A 21,141-nucleotide genomic window follows, 5' to 3' on the forward strand; every position below is an offset into this window, starting at 1 on the left:
CTATCTCCTCTACCCTCATACCAACCAACCTCGGATACACAACCACTGGCAGTGTTGATATAGCTCTTGACTTACTGATCTTACTGTCTATTCCAACAGCAATGGTTATAGCTTTGAAAGGTCAAGAGGGTATCCTATCTTACTTTGCCATTACTTCTATCGCTCTTGTCCTGATCAGATCACTCAAACAAAAGTACTCCCAATCTCCGAAACATGAAGGCCTGTACACTTGGTGGAGACTAACTATCCTTACCATTATACTGATCATTATTGTCTACGGATTTTTAATAAGTGTTTGTCAGAATGCCTTATACACTTATTTTAACCTCTATATCAAATGTAACCTTACTAATGCTTAAGTAAACAACTTTCTAATGATATTAATCACCTTCCATCCCTTCTCCTAGGCCTTTCCAGAACTTGGTTGCATTGATTAGCCCAGTCCATTACTCCATAACCATTTCAATCCATTTAAAGACCATATCCGAATAAATAACCAAAAACCTTTAATAATAGTAGGCACCAATGTCTTCATCTAACTATAAACCCATCACAATATCCTCGGCTAGTCCCCAACTCTTCTCCATCAACATTTCTTGCACTGTCTAGCTATAGGTACAAACTCTCCCATCGGCACCTATCATTCTATTTGGGCCCCCTACTCAGATGATCCTCCTGCAGGATTAAAAGAGTTGCTATAAGGTTCAAAGTTCTGAATACGGCTCATGTTGATTGTGCTGTACTTCAGTTTAATTATCTTCACTTCTTCACCTTTCGTCTTCTCAGCTTTCTCTTGGATGTCACTAAGTTTCGAAGAAATCAAGTATCTCCTCCACTCATCTATCACTTCCCTGTTCACATCTAACTTCTTTCCCTCCTTAGCATTCCTAACCTGCTCCTCAAGCTTTGGATAGTTGCTGAGATCTTCGAGTTCAAACTTCTCCAATAACTTTCTGCAAATATTTTCATTCGCTTTGTTGAGCTCTTCTGTCTTCTCATTTATCTCTTCTCTTCCCATGCCATCGGAAAAAGTATCGTTAATCTTCCTTCCAACACATCCATTTGCCCAGAGAGTCAGCTTTTCATACTCAGGATCCCCACACCTCAGTATCCCAAGAGTTATGTGAGTTCTATAGTCCTTACTTGCTGTATATCCAATGTTAAACTTCCATCCTTTTCCTTCAACTCCTATTCCTCTCATGTCCTTTGTAATCCTTCCTCCATACCCCTTCTCCTCCAGAGCCTTTGCAAAGTGTTTAATCCAGACATATCCTAACACATTCAGCTTCTCTTTGATCTTATCCATCTCTTCCTTGATCGTCTTCAGCTCCACTCTGGCAACCACATGAGATGGATAGTCCCTGCCAAGTATCATCACCTCCCCGCAACTCCTAATCTCAAAGCACGACGGAACATCTACAGAAGACGTCATTTTATCCAGTTTTTTCTTGATATAGTCATCAAACACAGAGAATATATTCCAAGGAAGCGTGTTGGGATCATACCCATCCTTGAAAAACTCAACACACACCTGGAACATCGTCATGTGGAAGCTTTCTTCACGTGTCTTTAGCAATGCCCTCTCTTCCCCCAGGGTGTTCACCAGCTCCTGAACCCATCCTTTTGGATCAACCTCTATAATCACTCCAAATCCAGGCCTTGTTAATGTAATACTCGTCTCATCAAACTCTGTAGATGGATGACTCCATAAAAGTCCACTAATACTTCCCTTAATTTCTTCTATATCACTTTTAGAAACTAACCCCATATTGAAATCTCCATCAAGTTCATTCGAAGCTCTCAGAATCTGCAGCAGAGTGAACACATAAATCATGCCCCCTCTTTTCCTCGGAGTATTTAAAGGTTAAAGATCCTGAAAATCTCCTTATTAATTCATATATTTATACCTATCACCTCAAAATGATATAGGAGATCATCTATCGAACACACCATCCAAACCCTTCTGCAGCCAGTTGCATCCAGCCCCCGTACCACTATCATCGGGCTACTATGAACTAAAGAAGAAAACACCCTGCTACTCAGCTATATCCACTCAGAGCAAAAAATCTCAAAGCTCTTGTTTAATAAACCTATACTCAGATCACAAACCATATCGTTTCAATCCATCCGAAGCATCTCATATTCTTCACTACTCACAAACCCGTCATCATGTAACCGTGACAATCGTGAGTTTCCATACCTACAGTAGTCAAAACTTCAGAGCTCCCACATCGCTTGTTACACCATGCCCAAAGATACCATAGAAAGTGGCTGTATGCCATGGCCCCAGGTACAAGCCTCACAATCTCCAGCCAAGACTCATCTCCTCCCATGTACTCCCGAACAAACTCCATCTGCTCCTCGGCACTCGGGAATCTCTCCTCCAGAAACACATATCTCGAATAGTCATACCCCGCCTCGCAAAACAGATTGGCTATCTCAATCACAGGGGACCCCATCGCTGCAAACTCGAAGTCGATCAAGACAACTTCATCTTTGCTCACCAGTATGTTTCCAGGCTGAAGGTCGTTGTGGCACATCACAGCCTTAAATCCCCCCTTGGGTACTTCAAACACTCTATCCCGGGCTTTCATCAGAATCCAGAAAACACAATCATCCCCAGAACACCATCCGGCATCAGAAGCCCTCATCCTCTTCATCTTCTCCTCTATCGAGGAAAGACTCATGTCTCCCCTTCCGCTGCCCGCCACCATCTCTCGGATGCATTTCACCATCATACTTTCTACCAGCTCTTCATAGCTTCTTATTCCCTCAACATGTGTATCATGAAACTTCCGAAGCTCCGGTGCAATCCTTCTCAGATCTTCCCTGATGCTTCCATGCCTTCCCTCCAGGCGCTTCTCAATCCGGAACCTGTGGTTTGATGCCACCACCCTTTCTCCCCCCACAATCCTGTTTATCATCTCGTCCTGTTCATCAAACTCTCGAAACTCTTTATAAATGTATTTACTCCCATTCACCTCAAACATGTACACCACATTGCTGTATGCTGTCCTGATCCTGCTCATCCCAGATGGCTCACCGCCTATACACATCCTTATGTCCTTTATGACTTCCTGGGGCACTCCTGGTTCCTGTTTCCCGCCAATGGCTGTTGTATCCACACCAGGCTCCTTGGAAAGTAGCTCTTCATCTCCACAGAGCTTACCATCCCTCCTTCGCACCATGGGTATATCCCGAGCAAAGTATACACAAACAGGAATAACATAAGAGCAACCTTCTCAAGGATATCCAATGATCTCGATTAAAGCTAGAGGCATATTTTTCATAGAGAAAACTTTTCTTATAGACCTTATAAACCATTACTTTCCTATTCTAACAGATTTCATAATGGATTTTTTGATTTTATAATAAGTACTATTATTGATTACTTTGTACAAAGATATATAGGAGATAAAACTTAATTTGATATAATAAAAAGTATACCAAAATGAAAGATGGAGAAGGAACAAATTTTGGAAGCGATAAACCGTATTGAGCTTCTCTCCAATGGATGCAATGGAGGAAAAGTTATGGAGAGGATATTGGAGGAGATTGGTAGAAGAGTTTCTTATGAGTTTAACGAAAAGACAATCGAAAAAGTTCTTGAGGAAATTGTTACAAAGATAAAAGAATATTCTTCGGATGATATATGCAAGCAATTGGATGAGTCTTTGAAAAAAATTAAAAAGATATTGCAATCTTTGAGAGAATGGGCAAATAGCCAAGACATAAAGAATGAAGTCGACAAAACTAGTGCATTAAAAGCGATTAACGACCTACACAGATGGGTTTACCCGCAAGTTTTTGGATGCAAGAAAAAGCTTGAGTTGATCAGAAGCATTCTTAAGAACATGATTTGTAAAGGTTACTCTTTAAATCCGGACGAAGAAGTTCTTGAAGAGATTATAAATGTCATAGGCTCCGATCTCTTGAAAGGCGATGACGAGAAGTGGTATAAGGATATTAAGGATATCATCCAAAGTTCCTTAAATAAAGGCTACAAAGCTCTTTTGAAAATGAATAAGGAGGTTGGCTCTAAGCTTAGGAAATGCAGTGACGATCTTAATGCCCTTCAAGAAGATTTACTTACTAGTGATGGATTTAGTTGGGAGAGTTTAGGGTTTCAAGATTTGTATAGAAAATACAATATAATTTCGTACAATCAAGATCTTATAGGAAAAGAATTGGCTTTGGCATTAAATGACTCAGTTATTAACGTAACTGATGTTTACGGAACTTTTAAGGATAGTGGGTTTTGGAGTGGAGGGCTTTACAAGCTAGAAACGTATTTAAGATCCATTGAAGGTGAATCATATAGATTGAATCAGCTGAATTCCACCATTCATGATATTAGGCATAGATTTGCAAATCTAGAGTCACTCGACGATGTATCGAGAAAAGGATGTTATTGTGCATATCTGCTAATTATTGCAATGGTTATAAGTAATATGCTTAAGACATCTGAAAAGTTGATAGCTATAACAAGGTACATATCATTTGTGATATCGATATTGGGACCTATTATATATGGAGTATGGATTATATGGAATAGTTATAGGCTAGATAGAGATAATGGCTTGAAGGGTGCTATAGGCCGAAACTTGGGAGTATTGGTGTGCATGTTTCCAGTGATGACCGGTGTAGTAGATATTGGGAAGGGCGGAAGGATTAGGATTGATAGTAGATGGATGGATGGGCGAAATAACGAAATAGCAGGAGCAATGTGCATAATGATGATGCACCTACAAATACTTATGAATGAAAACAGAAAAACATCATATATAGAATTGGGTGTGGTTGCAATTGGAGACATTATATTAGCATTTAGTCGCTACTTCAAAGAATTTATAGTATGCCTACCTGATAAATATGACTTCACTTGGATTGGGTATATTATGGTTGGATTAGGATGTGCCTTATGGTGGAAGTGCCGGGGAACAGAGAGATGTGGTGTAATAAACAAGAAAGATCCAAAACTGATATGGGGAGAGGTGATAGTTTCCATGATGAGTGGAATGGTTATTTTATTTGAATCAATGGGCAAAGTCAAAGCAGTGGAATGCACTTAAAAAGTAGACATCCCCAGTCTATATAATTATATCTCGTAGAACATGTTAGATTAAAGATCTGATTTATTGGATAGAAATACCTTTTGCGATATATATTAGAATAGCATGTAATAGCTACAATAAGATCCAAACGGACCCTAAAGTTACATCAAGTAGAGAGAATTGTTGGGATGAATCCAGGAGCAAAGTAACAGCTATATAGTTCAGTTCTTTCTACCAATCATGAGGCATGCTCCACCACCAATGAGTTTCAGGAATATTTTTTGGGATGTAACATATATGCCGTATCGGACAGCGATTAATTTTTTCTCTCAACCTTTTATCAAATTCAGAGAGGTCTAGTCCTTCGTACCACCTATCGAATCCTTCTGAGTCCAACTCTCTGAGCCGGCATTCAAAAAATTCAATAAAATACTCTATTCCGGAGCGAGCCGTACAAATTTCTGCAAGTTTACACTCTGCCTCGCCGACATCCTCATAGACGTAGTATATTGCGTCAAATGCATGACAGAAGTATCTTGATAATGGTTCGCATATTTTTTGAGCAGCCTTCTTGTTTTTCATGGTGAAATCAAGCAACCATGTATCGGGAAGCTCTTCACAGTATTCATCAAAAAAACTTATGCCGAACTCAACAAATGCGTCCATTAACCACCATATTTCTGATATACTTGGGTTTTCTGGAAAATTTGCCATTTTATTCTCCAATAGCTGACTCTGCTCATAGCACATTTCCTTAGATATATTTACAATAAGTAAAATAAATTATAAAGTTTTTTCTGTAAAGAATTAATAATTAGGTAATATATTTATCGAAATGAAGTGTTATAAAAGCACATTTCTAGAATTCGCCTTTTTATGGCCTATTCTTTATATAGACTGAAAAGATTCCTACTAGTGCATGTATCTATGCTCAGCAGGTTTCAAATGACCTTGGTTACTCACACGAATGGAGCTTCAGTATTATCTATCTCAAGTGCAACACATTGTTATGTTGCTACAGGAGCTTAAGCAATTTCCAGAAGGGTATGTGTAACCTGATATGTTAAATACTTCTGAGACATATCCTTTTTGTTTCACAAGAAGTTTTTGACCACAACAAACCGGAGTCCTTGAATGAAAAAGCCCATTGAGGAACTCATGGCAAGTTTGACTTACCTTTTTAGTTCGATAATAACAACACTTTCCAACAAGTACATACTGTCAAATCTCGGATTTAAGATGCAGTATCTTTTAGTGGCTGCACAGTCCTTCACTATAGTTATGGGACTTCTTGTCCTGAGAGGTATGAGGTTGATTGAATTTAAATTGACAAATTTCAGGAAGTGGATGATTCCTTCTCTTTTATTGACAGTGATGATATTTTCCGGATCGAAGTCCCTCTATTATCTCCCAATATCCCTATATACTCTGTTTAAAAATAGTAGTATAGTTGTAGTTGCACTGCTTGAACAGTACCTATTTGAAAAAAGAATAGGTGCCCTGTCTTACCTATCGTTCATATTGATGATTATTAGTTCTTACACTGGTAACTCTTCTGATGTCATTCTCAGTATTGGATATGCTTGGATATTAATCAACATCCTATCCACAACGGCCTATGTATTATCGCTGAAGGTAGTAGTTGACATGAACAGCAAGGCAAAAACTGAATCTGTGTACTATTCAAATCTTATTTCATTACCCATTCTTACTTTTCTATCAATATTCTTTGATGAAAAAGATGCAAGTGTCTTTGGTTTTAAGGTGTTCATATGGATCTTAATCTCGTCGCTCTGTGCATTCTTTACATCTTTCAGCACAGCTTGGACACTGAATGTTCTTTCTTCTACTGCTTTGAGCATGATTGGTGCACTGAACAAGAGTTTAGGATCTTTTGCAGGAATATTTGTACTAGGGGAAATCATCAATGCCCAGAAGATCCTTTCTTTGCTTTTAGGATCTCTGGCATCTGCCATATATTCATATGACATCTCTTTTAGAAAGAGAAGCTAGACAGAAGATAAATACTGTAAATTTTTAGATATTACACTATTATTTTGTTTAGTATTTTAAAGCTAGGGGAGGGCTCCCCGAATGAACAGATATGAAACAGCTGATCATGATTATATGCATGCCAAGGATTACTTTAATAACTATAAATTCGGATATATTGAGAGAACTACAAAGACTCTTCTTCTTCAAAGTCTAAGGCCAGAAGACAGGCAGAATGAAGATCTGCTTACTATACTAAACCAAAGCAAATCCCAACTGAAGGATGTCAAGTCTATTGGCAAGGAAGCTTCTAAATCTATTTCTGAACTATCTGAACTTATTTATGAGGCAAGAAACAAGCTCTCGAGATATGAGGAAATGCTAAAGTACGAAACAGAAAGAGAAAAGAGCCTTAAAGAAGAATGCACCCGATTTGAAAGCCTTGACGAGAACCTGAAGGTCTACGATGAGCTTACGGCGCAATTTGATAGAGGGTGTAAAGAGATGCAAGTGAATATTGAAAAGATAAATGTCCTTAAGGAAGAAATAGCAATGATGAGCACCAATGAAGCCGAAGAAGAGCTAAAAAGTATCAAGAACCGAAGAGATAAGCTTTGTGGAAAGCAGAAAAGGCCTTCTCTGATAACGATGGAAAGTTATATAGAGAATTCATACAATTGGTATAGAAAGGCACTTGAATTTATCAAAAATGTTTTCGGTATAAGCCTTGTTACAATTGAGCAGGAAAACAATGAAATGTACATGAGGCTTAAAGCTTCTACATGCGAGATAGGGATATTTGTGAGAGACGGGCGAATGATTGAGTCCAAACTATATAATACCAGTGATGAAAGCTTGATGTCGTTGTTTCCAGCTCTGAACAAGTTTGCTGTATCTATTAATGACCCACGTACACTACTTATGTTAGTCGCAAACAGATGCACGACATCTGAGGATTGAAACCCTTCTTTTTATTCTCAGAGTTGGCACCTGATAAATCCTTTTGAATAAACAAAAATAATGGTAATTAGTTGTATGCTTGGACTGGTAGCAGCTGTGCAGACATGTCTTAAGGACAGTGATTGCCTAGCCAAATCAAGGCCAGATGTCCACTCAATGTTTTGTGTCAATAATGTGTGTCAAAGAATCCTATCACCAGGAAAGCATTGCACCAGGCCTACTGAATGCTCTTCATATTCCTTCTTTGGGCCATTGGCTTGTACTGGAAAGTGTAAAATCGAGAGTGAGTGCGAATATGGTAGGGATGACAATCTAGATTCTATGTATTGCTGCAGAGGTATTCCTGAGGGAAAAGAATGCAATCCAAACAGGCCTGGCTCTCTTAGCGGATGTGACATGACCCAGTCGTGCCTTATGGGGAAAAAGGGGTTTTATGAGTGCGTTCCTGATAAATCAAGATCCTGGATATTCGGGGTGTTCCTATCGATAAGTGGAAACATTGGGATAAATGTTGGTATAAATCTTCAGAAGAAGTCATACAAGCAATCCCATATAAGGTTATTTAACATGAATCTACAGACATTTTATGCTGGATGCTTTATATATGGACTAGGGAAAATTTTTGGATACTGCTCATATATTTTTGGAAATCAATCGCTGATGGCAGTGCTGAGTGCAACCGGACTTGTTTCGAATAGTATATTTGCTCCGATGATAAACGAAGAGATCTTTACCTGGAAGGACTTTTGTGCAATATTCTTTGTATTTGCTGGAACAACGCTTATAGTTATGAATACAACAACCAGTCACAAAGTATACACCTTGTGTGAGCTTATGAAGATGTATAGACGTGTGGAAACATTATTATGGTTTGGGTTTATTATTCTCATAATCGTGGTTCTTTTTGTTTTTATCAAGTACATAGAAATTAACAGCAACTGGGAGCTTCCAGATGAAAACATGACATTTCTAAGAAGAGAAGACGTCTGGTTTGATGAAGAGGGAGTGATTATGAAATACACAATGGTTTTAGCTTATGTGTGCTTGTCCTCGTTCATAGCATCCTTTACAACCTTGTCTGTTAAAAGTTTGGGAGAAATGATCGACAAAACCATTGCAGGAGACAATCAATTTATATTTCTCACAACATATTTCTTTATCATAGTTCTTGTGATCTGTACATTCTTCCAGATATATTGGCTCAATAGGGCCCTGAGGCATTACGACGCTTTGCTTGTGATCCCGATGTTCCATGTAACCTGGACCCTCTTAAGTATACTTACTGCAGGAATTTACTTCAGAGAGTTTGAGCAGTATACTAGCTATCAGTTGGGTGTATTTGTCGGCGGAATAGGGCTGATCTTTATCGGATCCATCTTTCTAGGAAGTAGGATAACAAACAAAGCTTGTATCAAAACCAAAAACATTAGGACAGTTCCAAAAAAGATACTCAAGAACCAATAAAATCCAAGTTATTTCATGAATTTCCATCTGAAACAGTTTTGGGTATTTATGATCCGATGACTAAAACAGGTGCATTCTCAGATATCCTGGATGAAAGATGGAGACATTTACACTGTAGATAAAATTGTTGGGCATCGAAGGAGAAGGGGCACAAAACAGTATCTTGTGAAGTGGGAAGGGTATTCAGACTCCGAAAACACTTGGGAGGATGAAAAGAATATTTTCTGTAAGAAGTTAATAAAGGAATATGAAGAATCTCAAAGAAAATTAAAGAAGGGCAATAGACAAGTAAATAAGAAAAAAGCTGTTCCTAGGAAATCTAAGAAGGACCTACCAAGTAGTAGCAGATGTGTTACTAATGACTGGGACGAGCTAGTTGACAGAATTGTATCAGTAGAAAAAAACGGGCCCATCCTTGTGGTTTGGTTGTTATTTAAGGATGGAAAGAAAGATCGCTTTCCTGCATCAGAGATTCATATAAGATGCCCATTACACCTACTTGAATACTATGAAAGCAATTTAGTTTTCTGCGAAGATGGAGTAAATGATATCAAGTAAGGTTCTTTATTTTATGTAGGGGTCTGATTATGACCTTCAAAGAATAACAATTCTTCCATCCGTCTACTTCCTTGCTCTATTTTTGGAGTTTCAGATGATGGAATAAGTTAGCAATATGGTACATCCTGTGCCGAAAGAGTTGCTAATAGAATATACGGTCTCTTTTTCAATGACACAAATGCTTCCTCTCTTCAGAATTATTTTATCTTGGCCCATTTCTATGCATGCAGTTCCCTTGATCATGAAGATTGAAAAATTACAGACAGCCTTTTCAGGTTTTATGAATGCCAGATTGTTGAGAAACAGAATCGCTGTTTCAAGCATGCTTGATGTCACAAGAGGCTCAAAAGCGCTTCTTCCCCTATATAGCCCGGATATGTTTGTCACGGCAACTTCTTTTCCATCCGAATTGTAAATGGTTTCTCCTTTATACTCATATATTTCTTTAGACTGGATCATACTTTTTCTTGCTACAGGTCTTTCAGACTCCTTTCCAAGGCTTTGTAGTCTTTTTCTATATCTATCTCTCATCTCCTTTGCAGGACTTATTCCTTTGCCCTCCAGAACTCCCCTTGATAGAACTCTGCTATCGTTGCTGACTGTATTATATTTCTCTTCTATTCTGAAGTCTGAAGTACCAATCCCATCACTAAAACCATTTCCACCCATTACATTCTCATTACAGTTTTCATTTTCGCCCTCGATGCTTTCAAACGAACTTGGAGGGCCCTCGTTCTCAAGAATGCTGTTGGTTTCTAATGACTCTCTGCAGGAAGGAATCTGAACTTCCTTGGATTTGGCAGACAAGCTCTCCCTAATAACCTTTATGTCAAATAAGGTATCACTCTGAGTATTTGGCTCATCATTTTCGTTTCTCTCTTCCACAGTATCGCTTTTATATATTGAACTCTCCTCTATCTCGATTGTAGTATCATCCCTAAGCACAGATTCTGCAGTCTTCCAATAATCATCAATGTTCTCAAGGTTATCATCGTCCTTGATTACGTCCAATTTTGTTCCTGGGTCTAAAACCCTTCTTCTATAAGATTTCATCTTCTTATTCAGCCTGCTCGCCGATTCATATGTTTTTCGCATTGGCCGAGGGCTAAACATTTTTGGTCTTTTGGATCTGGAATTAGTCTCTCTGTCGTGATTATCTTTACTCCAGGCGTACCCATAAAGCACATTCTGATGTTTATCGACATTGCTGTGAACATCACTGACAGGCTTCTAGCAAGAGACGAAGGCTCTGTCGAGGAAGTCATTAAAAGGTGCAAAGACAGCAAAGTCCTTCCGATATTTGTCGGTCTGGATCATAATACAAGTAAACGCTGTGTGAGTTTAGCAAGAAAATATAAAACGGTGTCAACTGTAGGGGTTCATCCTACATCGTCTTCAAGGTATAAGAATATTGATGAAATCATCCCGTTGATCAACGATGATGTTGTTGTTGCAATAGGAGAATGTGGTTTAGATTATGACCGTCTCGAGTTTGCAGATAAGACTTCGCAGAAGAGGATTTTTAGATCCCAGTTGGACCTAAAGGGAGACTGCTATTTTCTTCACTCAAGATCTTGCCACAGAGACTTTATGGAGACTATTTCTGATTATGAAATAAGAGGTGTTGTTCATAGCTTCACTGGGGACATAGAAGAGGCCAAGGAATTGATAAAAAAAGGATTGTTTATAGGAGTCAACGGATGTTCTGTAAAGACTCCAGAAGGAATAGATGTTATAAGAAGTCTTCCTCTTGAATCTCTTCTTATAGAGACAGACTCGCCATACTGTAAGATCAGAAAGAGCTATGCAGGATTCAAGTATGTCACAACAGACTTCGGCGGCGAGAAAGTTTTAAAGAAGAAGAATGAGCCTTGCTGTATTATCCAGATGGCTGAAATAATAAGTAGTATAACTGAAAGAGATTACAGCTATGTCGTAAATACCCTATTTGAAAACACAATCCGGCTTTATGGGGATTCGGTAAAGAGGTCAGTAGAGGAATGGGGTTTTTAAATAGACTATTTAGACTGGGCATCATAAGCATATTTAAAATTATTTTTAGGTTAAAAATTACCCCACCCTGAAGATGTCTTTCTGCAAGAACTGGGCCTCGCCTTTTCTGAACAGCTTATGGTCAGAAACATCTGAAACCTGGCAAGAAAACCAGGAGGATTGGAGAATTGTTGGGACAAACCCATTCAAGCGGAGGTCTGAAAACGCATGCAAGATAGAACGCAGGATTACTGATATTCCCTCCAAGCATGTGGCTGACAATATAGAAAACTCGTTTAGATTTATGTCCATAACACCCGAAACTCACTACTACATTATACAGTTTGAGAGTAAAAGGCTTGACGTTGCATTTGTAGACGTTAACATTAATGTCAAAAAGAACTCATATGTGATACTTGAGGCAGATAGAGGAGAAGACTGTGGAATCGTGATGGGAGTAACTACAAAAGAAAAGCTTGAGAAATTACTTAAGAAATACGATGACATCTCTAATGAAGTCCAACCAAAAAGAATATACAGGTTAGCCACACTCCTGGACCTTGAGGCACTAGAAAGAAAAAGGAGTATGCAAGCAAGAGCGTTAGAGTTTTGTAGAGAAAGGGCTATGCTAGGCGGGTTAGATATGGAAGTTGTTGGGTGCGAATACCAATGGGACCTTAACAAAATTACTTTTTACTTTGCTAGTGATGAAAGAGTGGACTTTAGAGAATTGGTGAAGGAGCTTTATCGAGTATACAAGACAAGAATATGGATGTGCGCCATTGAAAAGTCAAAGAATAAGTACTTGAAGGAGCTTATTGAGCTTTAAAGTCTTTCTCTGGCTAGTAATCTTTGTAATTAGAAACCCAATAAAATATTCTTATGTGATATTCTTTTTTAGGGGCTGATCAAAAACTTTACTTCTATGAGCCTAGAAATAGAAAACCTCGGATATCTTCCCATCTTTTTAATTTTTGGATTGGTCTGGCGGTAAAATGATCACCTCATTTATCCTCAGAATACTTATCGCTGCTTCTGTTGCAGCTTTTAATGACTTCATTTTATTCATACTAGGCTCAATTATTCCGAATTCAAAATTGTCCTGAATCTTTCCAGTCATTACATCAATACCCAGAAACCTTTGGCTTGAAGAGCTTGATGCCTCTTTGCTCTGAGAAGACATTAGACTTGCCACAATCTCATTGGAGTCCAGTCCAGCGTTTGTAGCCAGGATCTTTGGAATCGACAAGAGCGATTCTGCATAGCGATGGATAGCGACATGTTCCTTAGAATTGACGGTAAATGCAAACTTCTCTAGCATTAGAGACAGTGCACATTCAACAGACCCCCCTCCAGGAACAACGTGGTTGGACTCAAGTGTGCGCTTCAAAACACAAATAGCATCATGAACCGATCTTTGCATTTCATCAAGAAGTTGGCTGTTCGCCCCTCTCAGGATTATAGACGCCATCTTTCTTTTAAGCCCGTTAATGAATATGCATTCTTCCTCCCCAATTAGTACCACTTCAAACTTATCTGCAGACCCTAGGGTTGTAATACTATCTCCTCCATTGAGGTCTGAAATCGAGTTTATTAGGCTCGTTCCCGTAGCCTTGGCAATAACAACAAGATCTTCTTTCTTACATCTTCGAATTCCAGCAATCCCGGCCTCCGCCAAAATCTTAGTGCACATGTCATCGATCCCTCTCGTTGTAAGAACCACATCAGCCCCAGAGTCGATAATCGCCTTGACCTGCTTTTTTGTTATTTCTAATTCTTTTTTTCTGATATCTTCTAGCTTGTTGGGATCATCTACAACTATGTTTACAGTCAATGGATTCTTATACTTCTGAAGTCCAAAGTCGATACAGAGGATTTTAGGTTTTTTGATTTGCTTTTTCATAAAGCTAGAGGCCAAAGAGCAGTTCAAGGCATATCCCTGATACAAAAAAGATTCCTTTATAGAACCCCCTGGGTGCTTGAGGATATTGATATCTTCTATTGGATACACATTCTTTTTGTTTTCCCTAATCGATTCAATGCACTTCAGTGCATCAATAACAATTCCACAAAACGGTTCATTCTCCGAGTTGATGACCTTGCTTGATATGCTTGTTTTTACAACATTCTTTAGTGCTTTAGGCCCTAGATTCAAGGCATTCTTGGACATGCTTTTCTTAATGAATTGCACACATTCATTGAAAGCCATCTTGTATCCAGAAACAACCACTGAGGGATGGACCCCAGACGCTATAAGCCTTGCTCCTTTTTCAATCAAGCTTGCAGCTATCAAAACAACAGACGTGGTCCCATCTCCAACCTCATGATCTTGTTGTGTGGCTAAATCCACAAGAATCTTAGCTGCTGGATCATCTACTACCATATTCTGAAGAATGGTTGCTCCATCATTCGTAATACTAACTTCCCCGGCTGAATCAACGCACATCTTGTCCAGCCCCAGAGGCCCAAAGCTTGTCTTTATTGAGTTATACACTTTCATCATTGCCTTTGCATTTTTCTCTACTGCTGATATTCCACTATAGCTCTCACCACCTGACAAGATATCCGCTGTAGAAATCTCCTTGTTCATATAGGGTAAATTTTTCATGAAATTATACATCTTTGAATGTAGACAGAAGTACGTACGTATCCAATGTATATACCATAGCCCCATAACATAAGGCCTGTGCTGACCTTCACAACACTTCTTAAAAAGAGAAATATTTCCAGATAAAAAATTTACCCTGATGTGGTCTAGAATTGAAGAGAACCAGACAGTGGAGATGACCGTAAATCTGAGGAGAATATGCTCTCGCCTCCCTTGGACAAAGAAGGCGGACAAGGCTGTTAAGATGTTGAAAAGGGAGATACAGAAGCATTTTAAAGAAAAGATAGGTGTTGCTATAACTAGTGAACTCAATAATTTCATACATTCACGCGGGACCAAGAAGATTCCAAGCAAGGTCAGAGTTAGAGTCACAAAGGAGTCAAGTTTGAAGAATGCTGAGGAAAATGTGCTGAAAACGGATTTAGTCATAGTTGGATCATTCAAGAACCTTAAGGAGGTCATTGTCGATTAATAAATCGAACCTATTACTTCAATCTCTGATGCTTTAGTTTTCGAAGGAGGGCACCGGTATAACCCTGGGTGGAAATCCACCTCAAGGGGTTTCCCCTTTAAAGCGGGCCATAGACAGCGACAAATTATGGTTTAAGATACATCGAAAACCACTTATTCTAAATTAGAACCCCTTAAAATAAAGTGTGATGATCAGATTGAAGCCGCATAATAATTTGATTCATGGTGTAGTCGAAATTTTTAAGAAGTACGTGCTGAACAGGACTTATCTATGTTTTCTGATATTTCCGATAGTCCTTATGGCGACCTTTGCGAATATCTTGTACGACTACGTGCCATCTGTCATAATCCCCAGAATAGCAGAGCATATAAAAGCAAATGATCTTAGCCTTCACATGAACTTGGTCTATGGATTCTTCTTCTACGGGGTACTTGCCACGATCTTTGAATATTTCCCTATATTTGTGATGGCTTTGATAATACAAGATATATACAGAGATTGCTATAGGGATGTTTTCATAGAATACATGTCACTGGAATATAATACATTCCATAGCATTTCGCCAGGAGACATGGAAAGCAGAATATATAGAAAATGTAAAGCTGTTGGAGAGGCTGTAGATGTTGTCATTCCTACGCTGATGAACTCAACTATATTCGTTTTGGTTGCTATGATTGACATATATAGAAGCTTTGGACCTATAGTATCCTTGATGTTTTTTGTGATACCTGTGTCTTACATTTCCATAACCGTTTTCCTAACATCAAGGAGGAACCGCATCAGAGGGAAATACAATGCTGCGAAAGACAAGTCTACAAAGAAACTCGGCGATATTTTGAACAATTATGAAGTTGTGAAGTCCTTTGGCCTTGAAGAAAGAGAATCCGAAAAGTTTCATGCTTCCCTAATAGATCGTGTTTCAACAGGAACTGTCTACAGCTGCTCGGAAAACATTATCACGTTCCTACAAAAGCTCTCTTCGGCAATCCCCCACATTGGAATCTTGTATCTTTCTCTCAACACCAACATCCTGACATTTGACAAGGCCATAAAACTGAATAGTCTTCATTTTATTCTGAAAGAAAGACTGACGGAGTTCTCCAAGGAGTTTACAGAACTCTATGAGTACTACTACGACTACTCAACCTCCACTTACGAAAAGGAGGATGATGAGGGCCAAGCCGACATAAAGGAATTCAATCAAGATATAGAAGTCAGGGACATAGGAATTAAAAGGGGGAACAACATCATTTTGAGGGGAGTTAACTTCACTCTGCGTAAGGGAGAGAAGCTGGCCATTGCAGGCCCAAACGGAGCTGGAAAGTCTACCTTTATTAATTCACTCCTGAGGTTCTTGGATTATTCGGGCGAAATTTTCATTGATGGAGTCGAGATGCGCAAGTACACAAGAAGATCTATAAGGCACATAATAGCATATGTACCCCAAGACAACTGCATCCTTGATGACACGGTTCTCAAGAATCTTCAATACGGAAATAAGGACATCTCTTTTGAAAAGATAAAAGAGATATGTAAGAGGTATGGAACCCATGAAGTATTCAGTAGCCTTGAAGGAGGATATTTAAAGGAAGCAGGACAACAGGGATGCGAATTAAGTGTAGGCCAGAGGCAATATCTGAGCCTAATGAGGGCCATAATCAAAGACTCTCCTATTTTCATTCTGGATGAAGCTACTTCCGACGTTGATTACAAAACAGAGACAGAGCTCATTGATTATGTTATGTCTGTTCTCTCTGACAGAACAATAATAATGATAGTCCATAACCATTCCTTACTTAGCAAGTTTGACAACATCCTCTTCTTAAAGGACAAGACGATGAAAGGGTATGGTAATATCAAGGAGCTGCTGAAGTCGTCTAAGGATTTCATTGATTTCTATCTTGAAGAAGACCCCGTTTCCGACACTGGAATTCAACCTTAGATCTAGGCCTTAATAGAGTCCAGACTTTTGAATAAAACAATTCAGTAAAGCACTAATAAGGTCATATCTATGAGGTTTTTATTTTTACACTTCAAGTTGCAGAGACTCAACTTCGTAATTATAAACAGACAGCCAGTATTTGTGTATCATAATGAATGTACAGAGGATAAAAAAATGGTAGAAAAAAAGATTATCAAAGTATCTGTCTGTCATTAGTCCTATCATTCTCGATCCGACAAATAAAACTGTATTTGCAATTAAAAAGCATGTTGTTGATATTACCAGGGTACCATACGCCCACACTTCACCATCTGTTTTTCTAAGCCTTTTGATCTGAAACACCATGTATAGGAAGAAAAAGAGTGGATTCAGAACAAAAAAAGGAATCGAGGCAATTTCCTTGGCTGGGGCAGTCAGCCCCGTAAATATAACTGTTCCTATTCCCACGGAATAGATGGCTGTGGAGATTTTGAGTAGGGTTGCAGCTCTAAATCCGAGAATTCCTGTGAACATGTCTACAGTTATACTTCCCACAAAGAGAGAAAAGAATCCTGAAGTGTACAATGATAGTTGAATGGAGGTGAGAAACAAGTGTGTTTGCTTAGAGATAGATTCCTTAAACCCTACAAGCACAGCCTCTAGTGCAGCAGACCCAAAATATAGGTTAAAAAACACAAGCATCTCTTTGCGTCCAACAGAAGAGCATAGAGCCTTCACATGTCTGATCATTCTCACAGCAGACAGCATGACCATAACCAGAAGGATTACAGTTGTTGGAGAGGACACCTTGGTTTTGAACAGAAGAGATCCTCTACTCACGTCTTTACAAATCTCATCGCTCAGGTGTTCACACATCGGAAAGTTAGACACTGAGCATACTTTGTCTATTGGATGCATTTTCTACTTGAATAAACAAAGCATATTTTAAGAGAATTGGATTCTGCTCTTTTATAGCCCCTAAGCCTTATCCCCACATATGTCCACAACAAAACAAGAGATTCAGAGCCAGATGGAGCATGCGGACAACCTGTTTGAGGAAATGAACAAGAAGATGGAAGCTCTTAAGGGAAAGCTTTTGAGTTTATCCAAGATGGTGGATAGCATCAATAAGAAGATTGAGGACATTTCTGCAGACCCAATGGCCTGAAGCGCATTTTCCAATAAAATTAACTTGCATCTATTTTATTCTTGAAGTTGGCTTTTATCTGTCCTTTTTGTTTCTTCTATTCTCTCCTTTTTAATGGCTTTTTTTTTGGTCTCTTGGGAATACAGACCCTCTGCACTATCTAGTGAAGACTTTAACTCTCCAAACCTCCCAAGATTTATCTCTGGTTGAATACTTCTGAATCTGTCATGAGCAACCCTCATCTCTAGCGGAATGATCTGGCTAGTCGGATTCTTCCACATTGAAACACATTTGACCAGCTTAACTTTTGATTTGTTCTTGTATAACTTTCTGGGCTTATCTTTATCTCCCACGCCTTCCTTCCTATGCTTTTTAGTTCCCCTTTTACATGTTATTTTCAAAGGATCAGGACTTACTATATCTACTCTTCCATATCTTCCTTCTTCTATCTCTTTCACTCCCATCAGCCAAACAATGGGATTAAGTAAGAATCTATATTTGTGCTCTGAAACCATTGGAAAGCATAAGGAGCCATATTCTGTAATAACCAAAAGATTACATATATGCAGTCCCAAGAATGCTTAGATATTTGATGACCTTAAAAAATAATCCCCATAAACATCGAAGATGAAAACAAAAGTGTTCACAGCATTGACTGAACGCCAGCTACTTGAAGAAATGAATGAATCTCTTACGAAGTCTCCAGTGTCAACTAGAAGTGCTGTAAAGGCTCTTAATAATTTGTTTTACATGCTAAGCACAAGAAAGCTGTCCGAAGCAACGATCAGAAATGTATATGTTGCACTCTTAAAGGGATTTCAATCCAAGGATCTCTATCTGAAACTCTGTATATATTCTGCCATCGAAAAAATGTCTAAACTTACTGATGAAGGCTTAGTCGGAATCAACGTACTAATGAATGATTTAAATGGAAAGATTCCTGATGATGCTAAAGCAATGACTCTGAGAACCTTATTCTCCATTATACCATTTGAAATGGTTTATGACTTTAGGAAGTATATAAATCAGGCTTTTGTATCAACTTCAATGGCCAGAAGAGACATGTCTGTTGTTGTGGCTTACAGATTGCTTTGCGACAATTTTACACAAGTAAAAAAGTGGCTAGAAGGAGTTGAATTTACTGGAAGTCCTTTGATGGACTACCACATTGCTGGGTTTTTAGCACAATCAAGGAGGCTTCAACTGAGCTCTGTTGAGAATCTTAGAGGCCCTGCAGGGATAGTTGGGATCCGAATGGCTGAGGATGTGGTGAGGGAAAACAGTGAGGCACTCGTTATTCTCAGAAAGTTCCTCAACTCGAAATTCTGTGATGAGGTTGTATTCATGGAGGCAGCAAAGATAGTTTCGGGGCTTAGCGAAGAATATGGATCACAGTTTGTTGATCAAACAATCCAGTCCTTACGAATATTTCTTAGATCCACCAACATGGTTCTACAGTTTACTGCTATGAGAATTATCTCACAACTTGCACAGAAATATCCCCAAAAGGTTTCTGTCGCCAATAAGGAAATTGAGGATCTTGTATCGTCCGAAAACAAATCCATTTCCATGTTTGCAATCACTTCCTTGCTCAAAACAGGAACAGAAGAGACAATCGATAAGCTTGTGAACTTAATTCCGAGCATGGTTCATGATATGAGTGACGGGTTTAAAAAGATTGCAATTGAGACGCTAGAGTCACTAAGTAACCTTTTTGAGTCGAGGAAAACACTGTATATCGACTTTCTAGGTAGCTCGCTATTACAAAAAGGAGAACTGGAATTCAAGAAATACATAATTGATGTCATTTCAAGAGCTACAAGAGATGACGATACAAGAGAAAGAATTCTCGAGATTCTTTGCACATATATTGAAGACTCTCAATACTACCAAATAACTCTGGACATTCTTGGGATACTCAGCAGAGAAATTCCTAGATCGAAAACGCCTGCAAAGTATGTTGTTCATGTACTGAATAGACTCATTTTAGAGAACAATCATGTAAGGGCAGGTGCGTTACAATGTCTATACAACATCTCCTCTGTTGTTTCTCCATTAACTGTTGAAAATGCAATGAAAAGATGCCTTAATGATCAGGATGAATCAATTAGAGAAATTGCGGCCTTTTTGTTGAGAAATATGAAATTATCAAGAGTATATGAGCCTTTTAGCTTCGATGAACTTGGAGATCTTAAAGCCCGTGTGCTCCAGTATGTAGGGAAGCCATGTGAAGACAAAGAAGTTGAAAAGGATCCTTTGATAAAGAATTGTAGAGAATTGGTTCTTACAGAAGCCAACGGAGATGTGCAGATAAAAGTTATTAAGAAGGTTTATGAGGATAAGCTGGTGTTTTCATTTTCATTGAAGAATAACCTTGAAGGAATTCAGATATGTGATGGGATGTTAAATCTTGTTAGTTCTGATTGTGAAAAGAGAAGCTTGAGTATAAAGATTGATCAAATAGACCCATTGAGTTTTCTTTCCATTGAAAGAGAATGGGACGTAAAGGAAGGGTGCGTGATTAATGGTGCATTCGACTACACCATTTGTGTAGAGGGAGACATGTCTGATACCGAAACAGATTCGATTTCTTTTCATCCCTTCCAGATAACTGCTTTGGACTTCGTGAGGCCTGTTAGAATAATGAAAAACCCAGAGAAAAAGAATGAGATTACTTTTAATCTCCAAGGAGATATCTACTCTGCAGGGAAAAAGGTCTTAGACCTTTTGAACATGAAGATAATAAGCCAGGAGACAGAAAAAAACACGATGATAGTTCTGTTGCATGGGGAGTATTACAAAACCCCTATCGCCATACATGTGAATCTGGTCCATAATGTAGCCTGCAAATGTGTTGTTGATGTATATTGCGATGATGAGCATGTGGCACAAAAAATTACCAAACTATTCGATTGATTAAATGCAGTATTGTTCATCCAGCTTAACCTTAACCATTTTCTCAATCTAGGTGAA

General features: G+C 38.7%; 17 protein-coding genes across 17 annotated transcripts; 11 read left to right on the forward strand and 6 right to left on the reverse strand.

Moving 5' to 3' along the window:
- Positions 1–101: 101 nt before the first annotated feature.
- EROM_030010 (hypothetical protein) lies at positions 102–359 on the forward strand (the record flags this gene model as incomplete). Its single annotated transcript, XM_009265842.1, has 1 exon — positions 102–359. One exon carries the CDS (start codon positions 102–104, stop codon positions 357–359), a length of 258 nt encoding a protein of 85 aa, XP_009264117.1.
- Positions 360–658: 299 nt separating this feature from the next.
- EROM_030020 (hypothetical protein) lies at positions 659–1,834 on the reverse strand (the record flags this gene model as incomplete). The annotated part of the gene is made up of 1 exon (XM_009265843.1): positions 659–1,834. One exon carries the CDS (start codon positions 1,832–1,834, stop codon positions 659–661), a length of 1,176 nt encoding a protein of 391 aa, XP_009264118.1.
- Positions 1,835–2,153: 319 nt separating this feature from the next.
- Positions 2,154–3,188, reverse strand: EROM_030030 (choline kinase-like protein; the record flags this gene model as incomplete). The annotated part of the gene is made up of 1 exon (XM_009265844.1): positions 2,154–3,188. The coding sequence occupies one exon, from the start codon at positions 3,186–3,188 to the stop codon at positions 2,154–2,156; it is 1,035 nt and encodes a 344-aa protein (XP_009264119.1).
- Positions 3,189–3,458: 270 nt separating this feature from the next.
- Positions 3,459–5,072, forward strand: EROM_030040 (hypothetical protein; the record flags this gene model as incomplete). The annotated part of the gene is made up of 1 exon (XM_009265845.1): positions 3,459–5,072. One exon carries the CDS (start codon positions 3,459–3,461, stop codon positions 5,070–5,072), a length of 1,614 nt encoding a protein of 537 aa, XP_009264120.1.
- Positions 5,073–6,188: 1,116 nt separating this feature from the next.
- On the forward strand, positions 6,189–7,067 carry EROM_030050 (nucleotide-sugar transporter; the record flags this gene model as incomplete). The annotated part of the gene is made up of 1 exon (XM_009265846.1): positions 6,189–7,067. The coding sequence occupies one exon, from the start codon at positions 6,189–6,191 to the stop codon at positions 7,065–7,067; it is 879 nt and encodes a 292-aa protein (XP_009264121.1).
- Positions 7,068–7,148: 81 nt separating this feature from the next.
- Positions 7,149–8,006, forward strand: EROM_030060 (hypothetical protein; the record flags this gene model as incomplete). The annotated part of the gene is made up of 1 exon (XM_009265847.1): positions 7,149–8,006. The coding sequence occupies one exon, from the start codon at positions 7,149–7,151 to the stop codon at positions 8,004–8,006; it is 858 nt and encodes a 285-aa protein (XP_009264122.1).
- Positions 8,007–8,066: 60 nt separating this feature from the next.
- Positions 8,067–9,470, forward strand: EROM_030070 (hypothetical protein; the record flags this gene model as incomplete). The annotated part of the gene is made up of 1 exon (XM_009265848.1): positions 8,067–9,470. One exon carries the CDS (start codon positions 8,067–8,069, stop codon positions 9,468–9,470), a length of 1,404 nt encoding a protein of 467 aa, XP_009264123.1.
- A 90-nt stretch (positions 9,471–9,560) lies between these two features.
- Positions 9,561–10,028, forward strand: EROM_030080 (chromobox protein; the record flags this gene model as incomplete). The annotated part of the gene is made up of 1 exon (XM_009265849.1): positions 9,561–10,028. The coding sequence occupies one exon, from the start codon at positions 9,561–9,563 to the stop codon at positions 10,026–10,028; it is 468 nt and encodes a 155-aa protein (XP_009264124.1).
- A 90-nt stretch (positions 10,029–10,118) lies between these two features.
- Positions 10,119–11,123, reverse strand: EROM_030090 (hypothetical protein; the record flags this gene model as incomplete). Its single annotated transcript, XM_009265850.1, has 1 exon — positions 10,119–11,123. One exon carries the CDS (start codon positions 11,121–11,123, stop codon positions 10,119–10,121), a length of 1,005 nt encoding a protein of 334 aa, XP_009264125.1.
- A 96-nt stretch (positions 11,124–11,219) lies between these two features.
- Positions 11,220–12,041, forward strand: EROM_030100 (TatD deoxyribonuclease-like protein; the record flags this gene model as incomplete). Its single annotated transcript, XM_009265851.1, has 1 exon — positions 11,220–12,041. The coding sequence occupies one exon, from the start codon at positions 11,220–11,222 to the stop codon at positions 12,039–12,041; it is 822 nt and encodes a 273-aa protein (XP_009264126.1).
- A 73-nt stretch (positions 12,042–12,114) lies between these two features.
- On the forward strand, positions 12,115–12,849 carry EROM_030110 (putative PSP1-like protein; the record flags this gene model as incomplete). The annotated part of the gene is made up of 1 exon (XM_009265852.1): positions 12,115–12,849. The coding sequence occupies one exon, from the start codon at positions 12,115–12,117 to the stop codon at positions 12,847–12,849; it is 735 nt and encodes a 244-aa protein (XP_009264127.1).
- Positions 12,850–12,987: 138 nt separating this feature from the next.
- EROM_030120 (T complex protein 1 subunit alpha) lies at positions 12,988–15,090 on the reverse strand (the record flags this gene model as incomplete). The annotated part of the gene is made up of 1 exon (XM_009265853.1): positions 12,988–15,090. The coding sequence occupies one exon, from the start codon at positions 15,088–15,090 to the stop codon at positions 12,988–12,990; it is 2,103 nt and encodes a 700-aa protein (XP_009264128.1).
- On the forward strand, positions 14,768–15,100 carry EROM_030130 (60S ribosomal protein L31; the record flags this gene model as incomplete). The annotated part of the gene is made up of 1 exon (XM_009265854.1): positions 14,768–15,100. The coding sequence occupies one exon, from the start codon at positions 14,768–14,770 to the stop codon at positions 15,098–15,100; it is 333 nt and encodes a 110-aa protein (XP_009264129.1).
- A 187-nt stretch (positions 15,101–15,287) lies between these two features.
- EROM_030140 (MdlB ABC transporter ATPase/permease component) lies at positions 15,288–17,042 on the forward strand (the record flags this gene model as incomplete). Its single annotated transcript, XM_009265855.1, has 1 exon — positions 15,288–17,042. The coding sequence occupies one exon, from the start codon at positions 15,288–15,290 to the stop codon at positions 17,040–17,042; it is 1,755 nt and encodes a 584-aa protein (XP_009264130.1).
- Positions 17,043–17,126: 84 nt separating this feature from the next.
- Positions 17,127–17,939, reverse strand: EROM_030150 (glucose/Na cotransporter-like protein; the record flags this gene model as incomplete). The annotated part of the gene is made up of 1 exon (XM_009265856.1): positions 17,127–17,939. One exon carries the CDS (start codon positions 17,937–17,939, stop codon positions 17,127–17,129), a length of 813 nt encoding a protein of 270 aa, XP_009264131.1.
- A 285-nt stretch (positions 17,940–18,224) lies between these two features.
- Positions 18,225–18,632, reverse strand: EROM_030160 (hypothetical protein; the record flags this gene model as incomplete). Its single annotated transcript, XM_009265857.1, has 1 exon — positions 18,225–18,632. The coding sequence occupies one exon, from the start codon at positions 18,630–18,632 to the stop codon at positions 18,225–18,227; it is 408 nt and encodes a 135-aa protein (XP_009264132.1).
- A 163-nt stretch (positions 18,633–18,795) lies between these two features.
- EROM_030170 (vesicle coat complex protein Sec21 gamma subunit) lies at positions 18,796–21,084 on the forward strand (the record flags this gene model as incomplete). The annotated part of the gene is made up of 1 exon (XM_009265858.1): positions 18,796–21,084. The coding sequence occupies one exon, from the start codon at positions 18,796–18,798 to the stop codon at positions 21,082–21,084; it is 2,289 nt and encodes a 762-aa protein (XP_009264133.1).
- Between the last annotated feature and the right edge of the window lie 57 nt (positions 21,085–21,141).

The sequence above is a fragment of the Encephalitozoon romaleae genome, chromosome III (assembly GCF_000280035.1).
Source record: "Encephalitozoon romaleae SJ-2008 chromosome III, complete sequence".
NCBI lineage: Eukaryota > Fungi > Microsporidia > Unikaryonidae > Encephalitozoon > Encephalitozoon romaleae.